Source organism: Lacerta agilis, chromosome 18, assembly GCF_009819535.1.
Source record: "Lacerta agilis isolate rLacAgi1 chromosome 18, rLacAgi1.pri, whole genome shotgun sequence".
Lineage (NCBI taxonomy): Eukaryota > Metazoa > Chordata > Lepidosauria > Squamata > Lacertidae > Lacerta > Lacerta agilis.
Window position 1 is genome coordinate 10,309,353 of NC_046329.1, and position 11,600 is coordinate 10,320,952.

The window sequence follows — 11,600 nt, forward strand, 5'->3', positions numbered from 1 at the left end:
CAGATTTTTTTTAATGCTTTTGGATGAAAAATCTTTCTAAACATAGTTTTCTATTTCAGTTATAGTCCAAAGGTTACTCATCAGGAAATAAGGGTTTGTTCTTAAAGAAAATTCAATGTTTAACCACATCACTTAACAACCACGGATACATGCAGAAATGTCTAGGCCAGCGGCCGTTTCTAGAGCAGTAAATCGAACCCAGGACCCGCACAGCCTTTGCAAAAAAAAAAAAGCGAGGCAGGATCAGGTGTGACTCAGAAGTTATTTTTTCTCATCTCTGGCGCCCGGCACTTCCTTCAATCCGCCTCTTGGTACTTTGCCCCCAGGCTTTGTTTATAAAAAAGGCCAAGGTTACTAGTCCTCAATATTAATCTCGAGTTCGAAGGATGAATTCCGGACCCAGGTACGGGGGGGAAAAGGCTTCAGAATTCAGAACGCAGACTCGTTCAGATCCTGATTCCTGCATAGGGCTGAAAACGACAAAGTTCGGGCTACACAAAGCTTTCAGGCTTAAAAATTTTTTTGCAAAGCACCTGAGGTTTAGCAAAGCTCTCTTTCCATCTGGCAGCAGCTCAGGTCTGGCAAAGTTCCTTTCCGCTGCAGCTGAGGTCTTGCAAAACGATTTGCTTTAACCTTGCACCAATTTGACCGAATTAATCGAAACCGAATTTGGGCGACTGGTGCGGTGGGGGGCGGCGAGAGAGAGATGCAATTTGCACGTACGAAATGCAAATGTGAAATGTTGCCGGATTGTTGATTTGTTTTTAATATATAAAGGTAAAGGGACCCCTGACCGTTAGGTCCAGTCGCGGACGACTCTGGGGTTGCGGCGCTCATCTCGCTTTATTGGCCGAGGGAGCCGGCGTCCAGCTTCCGGGTCATGTGGCCAGCAGGACTAAGCCGCTTCTGGCGAACCAGAGCAGCGCACGGAAACGCCGTTTACCTTCCCGCCGAAGCGGGACCTATTTATCTACTTGCACTTTTATTTTATTAATTTATTCAATTAATGGTGACCCTTGGGGCTGATATCCTGGGAGGAGGTTCCCTGTTGCCCCCCTGCCTGAACTAATTCATTTTATTAATTTATTCAATTAATGGTGACCCTTGGGGCTGATATCCTGGGAGGAGGTTCCCTGTTGCCCCACTGCCTGAATTATTATTTTATTAATTTATTCAATTAATGGTGACCCTTGGGGCTGATATCCTGGGAGGAGGTTCCCTGTTGCCCCCCTGCCTGAACTAATTCATTTTATTAATTTATTCAATTAATGATGACCCTCGGGGCTGATATCCTGGGAGGGGGTTCCGTGTGACCCCCCCCCTGGCCTGAATTATTTTTATTTTATTGATTTATTCAATTAATGATGACCCTCAAGGCTGATATCCTGGGAGGAGATTCGAACCGCCGACCTTCCGATCGGCAAGCCCAATAGGCAAAAGATGCAACTTACAAAAATGCAAGGAATCGGCTCTCGAGAGCTGGAATTTCAACGGGAAAAGACCACAACGCGTACCTTGACGTACGTCTCGTTGCTGCAGGCTTCGGTGAAGATGCTCGGAGAGGCCGGGTGCGTGATTTCCCCGTCTTCACCTGTGCGTTCGTCTTGTTCCAGGAGAGTCATCAGATAACGTGCTGGGGGGGGGGGGGGGTTGGGGGGGAAGAACGCAGAATCCGTGATGCAACCCTGCAGGTTAGCAACGGGTCCAAACTACTGCACAGAGCCGGAATCTCCATTTATCGCCCCGCCCACTTTTGCCGCTGGCCCCGCCCACAAGTGCCAACCCCCCCCCCCCCTCGCGCGCGAACGGAATCCAGCCCTCGATCCGGGAAAATGCTCCGTCTATCATTACTCAAGGCAGAATTTTTTTAATTTCCATTGTAAATTAATTTAATTTGTATATCTTTTAACCTGTTCGGTTGCTAGGGATCGTTAAATCAGAATGCGCGCGTTTTCTCTGTCCTTGTTTGTTACGTCTATGGGGCTCATAGCCGAAATAAAATAAACTGGAAAGTCGGCAGAATTCACAGAATTGCAGGTGCAGGAATCTTTCGCCCCAGGTGGGCCTCGAACCCGCAACCCCGAGATTACGGGCCTCAGGCTCAAGCGGTTGCAGCGGTCTGGGGCTTTTTAGCTTAGAAGAACTGCAAGGAGAGGAGAAAGGGGACCCCCGGGGGTCCTCTAGCCCAACCCCGCGCAAAGCAGGAATCTTTCGCCCCAGGTGGGCCTCGAACCCGCAACCCCGAGATTACAGGTCTCAGGCTCAAGCGGTCTGGGGCTTTTTAGCTTAGAAGAACTGCGAGGAGAGGAGAAAGGGGAACTCCCCGGGGGGGGGGGGTCCTCTAGCCCAACCCCGCTCAACGCAGGAATCTTTCGCCCAACGTGGGGCTCGAACTCGCGACCCGGTGTTTAAGAGCCTCAGTGTTCTACGGACTGAGCTCTCCCCGGCTCAGAGCAGCTTGGTCTCAGGGCCGTGGGTTCGAGCCCCCGCGGATTGGACTAGATGACCCCCGGATCCCTCCGGGCAGAGACGCCCCCCCAACCCACAAACTCAACTGTTCTCGAGGCGCTGCAGGCTCTTCCGCCCTTTGGCCCGGGGGATGAGATCCGAGTTGCGTATGGCTTGGTTGATGTAGTACTGCTTTCTCTTCGCCGGGGAAAACCTCTTGGCAGTGGGGCTGGCCAGCGGTGGCAGGCAATCCTCGATCCTCCTGCAAAAAGGGGAGTTTGCAAAAATCGGCAGGCTCTCTGCAGCCACCACCCACCCCAAAATAAGAGAGCCCCCAAACTCAAGAGGTCTGCGTCGGTCCATTTTTATCAACCCAAACGCAGAAAGCAGAAATATCTGGTTTATTACAAACAAGCATCGTATTCAATAATAATAATAATAATAATAATAATAATAATAATAATAATATTTTTATTTGTACCCCGCCCACCTGGCTGGGTCTCCGCAGCCACTCTGGGCGGCTTCCATCAAATATTAAAATTAAACATTTACTGAAGAGCTACCAAAAGTCGAAGGATGGCAGATGAAGTTGTTTGAGTATGGCCCCGAAACTCCCGAGACCAGAGGGAGGAGAAAGTGCAAGAAGACTGGAAGAAATTTAAAGAATATTTGAAACTACGCGAAAATTTAAGACACCCGAAACCGAAATCATAGAACATCTTAGGCGACAGTGATAAAATGTTAGTTGAAAATAGGATGTAAGAAGTTAGAATTGTGTTATATTTATCTTGTTAGGAATAAATTTATAGAGATGAAGATTATGAATTTAGGTGAAAGAATTGTTGAAATAGATAGAAAGTTACTAAAGTAAATTAGAATTGGAAGCAGAGGAGAGAACGGGGGAAGTCCCCCTAATTAGATTCGAAATAAGATCTTAATTAAATGTATGGAGTGTTGGTGTTCTGGTGTAGGTATGTATTTTCTTTTATTTCTGTTTTTCTTGCTGTATTTGTTGTTGTTGTTGTTTTCTATTGTATTTGTATTTGTTTTGATGTGGAAAACCAATAAATTCTTGTTAAAAAAAAAGGATTAAGTTTATAGATATATGATGACAGTTAAGGTTTGAGAATATTTGAGAAAGAGGAATTTAAAAATGTTACAAAGTTACTGCGGTATATTTGAAATGAACGCAGAAGAGAGGATGTGTGGAGGTCCCAAAATAAGGTTATAAATAAGGTAAGAATAGTTAAATAAATGTTTGTTTGTTAGTTTTCGTTTCTGTATTTTGGTTTTGTAGTGTACTGTGGTAGTGTTTTGTTTTGTATTTTTTATTCTTTTTTGTATTTTTTTTTAAATTAATAAATTCTTAAAAATAAATAAATGTTAAAATACATTTAAAATATCACAGATTAAAAACTTCCCTAAACGTTCTAAGGAATGAGCTCCGTTCCACCTTGCCAAGCGCACCGACATCGAGTGATTCAGCCTTTTTTTTAGGAACGCAAACAACCTCACAAGCAAGGAGCGCGACCGGTTCGACTACCAGCCTGAAGCAGGGACCTCGTCAAAGGAAAGGAAAGCCGTACCCAGCCCCATGGATGCCCCGAGCCGAGATTCGGGGTCCCTTCCAACTCTGCGATTCTACGCATGGAGATCAGGTTTGCAGAATTTACGGCTCTCGCAGCAGCAAGATGCCGCAAAGCGAGGAGCCGAGAGAAAAGAGACACGATCCCCCAAAACTGGCATTTGCAGGTATTTTAAAGGCTCTGACGGCTGACGTCATTCGAGGAAGTTTATTCAGAGATGACTAAGTGAGGCAGGTCATGTTTTCCTCCTCCGCTCCCAGATACATCTTTGTGTGTGTGTGTTTGTTTGTGTTATGTAACAACCCCGATCAGCTCCGGTGAAACCATAGCAAAGGGCAGCCTACAACGTACCGTCTTGCTGGCGGAACTCCCCGCCACAAGAGACGGCCACGGCCGACGGTTTCCGCACTTCTTGGGACGGGCAATGAGGAAGAGCTCCGTCTGCCGAGCAGAACCTCCAGCTGCAAGGCGCCTTCGAAACGTCAGGTAAGCCAAACTGGCCGTGTGTGTGTGTGTGTGTGTGCATGTTGCATCCGGCACACCAAGCTCACGGCCTCCCCAGGGGTGCCCTTCTCCAAATCAGGAACCCCCAAACAGGGTCTGGCCCAGCAAGGCTCTCCACACCCCCTGTTTCTTGAGTTGTGCCACCGCAATGGAACCTCCGGATGCAGGAGAAGTCTACCTTAGGGGGGAATCAGCTTGCTTGTTCCCGGAGGAAAACAGCTGTTGCCTTCCCCTTTGTTTGGGAACATCTGTTTGGAGAGGTTGCCTGACCCACCAAAGCTATGCTTTTCTTTTTATTCTTGTAAATAAATCAATTGGATCTCCTTTTTCCCCCCAAATAAGAGCAAACACGAATATTCAGCTGCAAGGCTGCCGCTTGCCTGCCTGCCCCCTTACTCACCCATAGGGCTGTTTTAGGGGGGCTCCCGGTTGCTCCTCGTGGCCTCCTCCTCTTGCACCTCCAGGGTCTCCCCCGTTCAGCACCACCATAGCTCGCCCGGATTGCAACCCCAACCCACCAGGATCCTGATACCCGGGACCCGGCTAGCACCCCAGGTTTTGGGAAAGCGACCCGGCCCAGCCGCCTCCTCCCCGGCTGCACGGCCCCAGGAAGCCGCGTCAGCTCCGGGGGAAGGAGGGGAGGGAAGCAAAGGGCTGGAGGAGGAGGAGGAGGAGGCGGCGCTACGGGCCGGGATGCAGTTCAGCCTCCCTGCGAAAGAGGCAAAGCTGATGCAATGGGCGCCGCGTTTGCAATATGATGCGCGAGCGGGAGAAAGCGCCTTTGCGCGCTCGCGTTGCAGTTTGCTCCGTGCTTTGCAGGGCATGGCGCTGCACGGGCTGTGTTTGCGTGGCATTGCATTGCAGTGCGCGAGAGTTTTGCATTTGCATTGCACGGTGTGTGTGTGTGTGTGTGTGTGTGTGTGTGTTTGCATTGCACGGAGCGTGTGTGGCATTGCATTGCAGTGCGTGAGAGTTTTGCATTTGCATTGCACGGAGCGTGTGTGTGCATTGCACGGAGCGTGTGTGGCATTGCATTGCAGTGCGTGAGAGATTTGCATTGCACGGTGTGTGTGTGTTTACATTGCATGGAGCGTGTGTGTGCATTGCACAGAGCGTATGTTTGCATTGCACGGAGCGTGGTTCCATTGCATTGCAAAGGGCTTTTTTTGCATTCCACTGCTACGGTATGTGTGTGCGCGCTTGTGCACTGGACATGACTGCAATAGATCGGCAGTTGTTTTGGCAGCTGCGAGGACCTCCACATGTTCCTGGCCTCCTAGCTCCCAATCCCCAGCCCCTCAGCCAGCATGCCCAATGGTCAGGGCTGATGGGAGTCCAGCAACCTCTGCAAGACCCCATCCCTGCACCAGAGGCTTTCCCCGGTTGCGCCGCCTAGAAAGGAAACTCCTTGTTGCGCCTCTGCATGAGTGCCTGCTCCGTCTTGCATTAGGATTGACTGCCCCAACCAGACATTGCTGGACTCCCGGGATTCCTCTCGGCTCCAGCCAATGGGCGTTCCCATAGGAGAGGGGCGCCGCCGGACGACAGCAGCCTTCGTTTGCATACTGCCCTCCCCACAATTCAATGCGGTTGAACGCCATTAGGAACCTACTGTACTTCACATCTGCATTTGAAATTTAAAAAAAGCCCCAAATTCTCGTTCGGAAGCGTAGAGGAAGATGGAGGGGGAAAATAAGCAAAGATTTGATTAATCAAAAAAAGGCAAAATATCTTTGTTCACCATAATGTGAAAGTCCTCCAAGCCGAAGCCTTTAAATACCAGATGGAGTATACATGCATTTGTGCTCGCAGCACATATACTAAAATTGGATCGATACCGTTAGGGTTTGACGGTGGACCGTGGTCTAGTGGGTCCCTGCTGTGCCGTCCCCGCTCCCGATTGATCCATAAGAGGGAAAATCGGGTGAGCGAGGCTCCGACACGGGACTGAAGAGACGGCTGCCCCCCCCAGAGCAAAGCGGCGATCTGTAAAAAGAAGTTCTGTAAATAAGGTTATTTACTGGACTAAGAACTTCTAAGAATTCAGATGCAGCACTAATGTTTATAGATGCGGAGAAAGCCTTTGACAATATTTCTTGGACATTTATGAAGAAGAATTTGGAAAAGATTTTTAAATGGCATGAACGCCATTTACACAGAACAAAAAGCAAAAATTATAATAAACAGTGTGATATCGGAGGAAATTAAAGTTGAGAAAGGAACAAGACAAGGGTGCCCTATCTCCCCTTTACTATTTATTACGGTCCTGGAGGTCCTCCTAAACATGATACGAAAGGAGAAACAGATAAAAGGAATAAGGGTGGGGGAGAAGGAATATAAATTACGCGCCTTTGCGGATGATTTGATGTTATCCCCTACAGGAACCTGAAAGCAGTGTCCCCAAAGCTCTGGAAATAATCGAATTGTTTGGACGGGTAGCTGGCTTCAAATTAAATAAACAGAAAACCAAAGTATTGACTAAAAATATGAACTCAGAGCAAATACAAAAACTACAAGACGGTACTGGCCTCAATTTTGTTAAGAAGGTTAAATATCTACGTATCAATCTTACAGCAAAAAATCTGAACCTGTACAACGAGTCCGTTTTCACAGAACAGGGAAGGGATGCATGTAGGTGTCGTGCGATTTTTAAAAATACGGGGAGCAAAGGGCTGGAGGAGGAGGAGGAGGCGGCGCTACCGGCCGGGATGCAGTTCAGCTTCCCTGCAAAGAAAAAGCTGATGCAATGGGCGCCGAGTTTGCAATATGCCCGAGCGGGAGAAAGCGCCTTTGCGCGCTCGCTTTGCAGTTTGCTCCGTGCTTTGCAGGGCATGGCGCTGCACGGGCTGTGTTTGCGTGGCATTGCATTGCAGTGCGCGAGAGTTTTGCATTTGCATTGCACGGAGCGTGTGTGTGCATTGCACGGAGCGTGTGTGGCATTGCACGGAGCGTGTGTGGCATTGCGTGAGAGTTTTGCATTTGCATTGCACGGTGTGTGTGTGTGTGCATTGCACGGAGCGTGTGTGGCATTGCACGGAGCGTGTGTGGCATTGCATTGCAGTGAGTGAGAGTTTTGCATTTGCATTGCACGGTGCGTGTGTGTGCATTGCACGGAGCGTGTGTGGCATTGCACGGAGCGTGTGTGGCATTGCATTGCAGTGAGTGAGAGTTTTGCATTTGCATTGCACGGTGTGTGTGTGTGTGCATTGCACGGAGCGAGTGTGGCATTGCAGCGCAGTGCGTGAGAGTTTTGCATTTGCATTGCACGGTGTGTGTATGTTTGCAATGCACGGAGCGTGTTTTTGCATTGCATGGAGCGTGTGTGCACATTGCACGAAGCATGTTTTTGCATTGCATGGAGTGTGGTTGCAATGCATCGAGCAGAGTGTGGTTGCATTGCATTGCAAAGGGCTTTTTTGCATTCCACTGCTACGGTATGTGTGTGCGCGCTTGTGCACTGGACATCACTGCAATAGATCGGCAGTTGTTGTGGCAGCTGCGAGGACCTCCAGATGTTGCTGGCCTCCTAGCTCCCAATCCCCAGCCCCTCAGCCAGCATGCCCAAACCTCTGCAAGACCCCATCCCTGCACCAGAGGCTTTCCCCGGTTGCGCCGCCTAGAAAGGAAACTCCTTGTTGCGCCTCTGCATGAGTGCCTGCTCCGTCGTGCATTAGGATTGACTGCCCCAACCAGACATTGCTGGACTCCCGGGATTCCTCTCGGCTCCAGCCAATGGGCGTTCCCATAGGAGAGGGGCGCCGCCGGACGACAGCAGCCTTCGTTTGCATACTGCCCTCCCCACAATTCAATGCGGTTGAACGCCATTAGGAACCTACTGTACTTCACATCTGCATTTGAAATTTAAAAAAAAGCCCCAAATTCTCGTTCGGAAGCGTAGAGGAAGATGGAGGGGGGAAATAAGCAAAGATTTGATTAATCAAAAAACGGCAAACTATCTTTGTTCACCATAATGTGAAAGTCCTCTATACCGAAGCCTTTAAATACCAGATGGAGTATACATACATTTGTGCTCGCAGCACATATACTAAAATTGGATCGATACCGTTCTGCTGTGGCTCCCTCACGTGCCTCCCTCTTAAGAGGGAAAATCGAGCCCCTGAGGAGGAGGACAGTTCCCCAACACAGGAGCCAGATGTATGGAGGAACGTGACTCAAGTAGAAAGCCCAGGGATCGCTCTGAGTGTTTGGAGCTACGCAATCGTTTTGATGTGCTCTCCCTTGGCATGGAGGATGAAGAACAGACTTCATTTGAGGACCTCTCCCTCATCACAGTTGATGAGGAATATGAAGAGGAGCAGCACAGTCAGTCCTCCGGGATTGTGCAAAAGACTTTGGAAGGGACTGCACATGGAAGAATCCCAACCAAGCCTAAGAGGAGGCGTGTAGTGGTGATAGGAGATTCCTTACTGAGGGGTACAGAAGCGGTGATCTGTGGGCCTGACAAGATGTCTCGAGAGGTGTGCTGTCTCCCCGGGGCCAAGATCCAAGATGTAACAGAGCAGCTGCAAGGAATCATAAAACCCACTGACAAATACCCCTTCCTTTTGGTCCATGTGGGAACCAATGACACTGCAAGCCACAGCCTCCAGAAGATCAAAAGTGATTATGAGGCTCTGGGCAGGAAGTTGAAGCAATTAAATGCACAAATCGTCATCTCATCTGTCCTCCCAGTTGAACGGCGTGGCCCAGGGAGAGAGAGAAAAATAGGGGAAGTGAACACCTGGCTTCGCAAATGGTGCCAGCAGGAACGGTTTGGATTCTTAGATCACGGTCTGAAGTTTCTTGAAGATGGACTTCTGGCAAGAGATGGGCTGCACCTCACAAAGGTTGGGAGGAATGTTTTCGCCAACAATCTCAAAAACCTCATCAGGAGGGCTTTAAACTGACTTATGTGGGGGAGGGAGATAGTGGTCCTGAAGGTAGGAGTCTATCAAGTGCTGAAGATGATCATCCAAATGTCAAGAGCCAAATGGAGCAAACAGCATGCAGACCTAGTAGTGGGAAGGAAAAATCCTTAAATAAGAGACTAGGGGGAATGATCAATGGTCTTCAATGTCTGTATACTAATGCACAGAGCATGGGAAATAAACAAGATGAACTTGAGCTCTTGGTACACCAAACTAAATATGACATAATAGGCATCACTGAAACCTGGTGGGATGAGTCTCATGATTGGAATGTAGTAATAGAGGGATACAATCTATTTCAGAGAAATAGATCAAACAGAAAAGGAGGAGGGGTGGCATTATATGTCAGGGATGTGTATACCTGTGAAGAGATCCAGGATTTAAAACTTCAAAGCCAAACTGAGAGTATCTGGGTCAAAATTAAGGGAGAGAAAAATAACAGTGATCTCATTGTGGGAGTTTACTACAGATCGCCAAGCCAAACTGAGGACACAGATGATGCTTTCCTGGAACAGATGACCAAGTATTCAAAAGGAAGTGAGATAGTAGTAATGGGGGATTTCAACTATCCTGATATTTGTTGGATGTCAAACTCAGCCAAGAGCACAAGGTCGAACAGATTCCTCACTGGCCTTGCAGACAATTTCATTGTCCAGAAAGTGGGAGAAGCAACAAGAGGATCAGCCATTTTAGATCTGGTCTTAACCAATAGTGATGACTTGGTAAGTGGGGTAGAAGTGGCAGGATCATTAGGTGGGAGTGATCATGCTCTTCTGGAGTTTATTATACAGCGGAAAGGAGCAACCAAGCATACTAAGACTCAAATTCTAGACTTTAAGAAAGCTGACTTCAGAAAATTTAGGGAAATGCTGGGAGTGATCCCATGGTCAGTAATACTAAAAGGGAAGGGAGTTCATGATGGATGGGAGTTTGTTAAAAGGGAGATATTAAAAGCACAACTTCAAGCAGTACCAATGAGACGAAAACATGGAAGGTGCCTAAAGAAGCCAGGGTGGCTATCTAAAGAACTTTTAACTGATTTAAGATTTAAAAGGGATATGTACAAAAAATGGAAAAAGGGGGAAGTCACCAGAGAGGAATTCAAACAAATAGCCAGCAAGTGTAGAGACAAAGTCAGAAAAGCTAAAGCACAGAATGAACTCAGGCTTGCTAGAGAGGTTAAAAGCAATAAAAAGGGCTTTTATGGGTATGTCCGTAGCAAAAGGAAGAACAATGAAACAGTGGGGTCACTTAGAGGAGAAGATGGTGAAATGCGAACAGGAGACAGAGAAAGGGCAGAACTCCTCAATGCCTTCTTTGCCTCAGTCTTCTCAAAAAAAGAAAACAATGCCCAACCTGAAGAATATGGAGCAGATGATTCAGCAGGGGAAACACAGCCCAGAATAAGTAAGGAGGTAATACAAGAATACTTGGCTAGTTTAGATGTATTCAAGTCTCCAGGGCCAGATGAACTACATCCAAGAGTATTAAAAGAACTAGCAGAGGTGATTTCAGAACCACTGGCAGTAATCTTTGAGAATTCCTGGAGAACTGGGGAAGTACCGGCAGACTGGAGGAGGGCAAATGTTGTCCCTATTTTCAAAAAGGGGGAAAGAGAAGACCCAAACAATTACCGCCCAGTCAGCCTGACATCAATACCAGGAAAGATTCTAGAGCAGATCATTAAGCAAACGGTCTGTGAGCACCTAGAAAGGAACGCTGTGATCACTAAAAGTCAGCATGGGTTTCTGAAAAATAAGTCATGTCAGACCAATCTGATCTCATTTTTTGACAGAATTACAAGCCTGGTAGATGAAGGGAATGCTGTGGAAGTGTGCATGCACACGAAAGCTCATACCAGGAACAAACTCAGTTGGTCTCTAAGGTGCTACTGGAAAGAATTTTCGATTTTGTTTTGACTATGGCAGACCAACACGGCTACCCACCTGTAACTGGAGCTGTGGATGTAGCCTATCTTGATTTCAGCAAGGCCTTTGACAAGGTGCCCCATGATATTCTCGTAAAGAAGCTGGTAAAATGCGGACTAGACAATGCTACCATTCAGTGGATTTGTAACTGGCTGACTGACCGAACCCAAAGGGTACTCATTAATGGCTCCTCTTCATCCTGGAGA

At 47.9% G+C, this 11,600-nt stretch overlaps 1 protein-coding gene across 2 annotated transcripts in view; it reads right to left on the reverse strand.

Annotated features, from left to right (window-relative positions):
• The window catches only part of R3HDM4 (R3H domain containing 4), a 27,859-nt gene extending 22,705 nt beyond the window's left edge, over nucleotides 1-5,154 (reverse strand). Inside the window, exons 1-3 of one of the 2 annotated variants that reach the window (XM_033136795.1) lie at nucleotides 4,939-5,154; nucleotides 2,556-2,710; nucleotides 1,515-1,633 (exon numbers count right to left, since the gene is read on the reverse strand). In XM_033136795.1, the coding sequence (XP_032992686.1) occupies nucleotides 1,515-1,633; nucleotides 2,556-2,710; nucleotides 4,939-5,027 (363 nt within the window). In that variant the 5' untranslated portion in view covers nucleotides 5,028-5,154. The remainder of the gene's footprint in view (nucleotides 1-1,514; nucleotides 1,634-2,555; nucleotides 2,711-4,938) is intronic. The other variant, XM_033136794.1, reaches the window with a different exon arrangement.
• Between the last annotated feature and the right edge of the window lie 6,446 nt (nucleotides 5,155-11,600).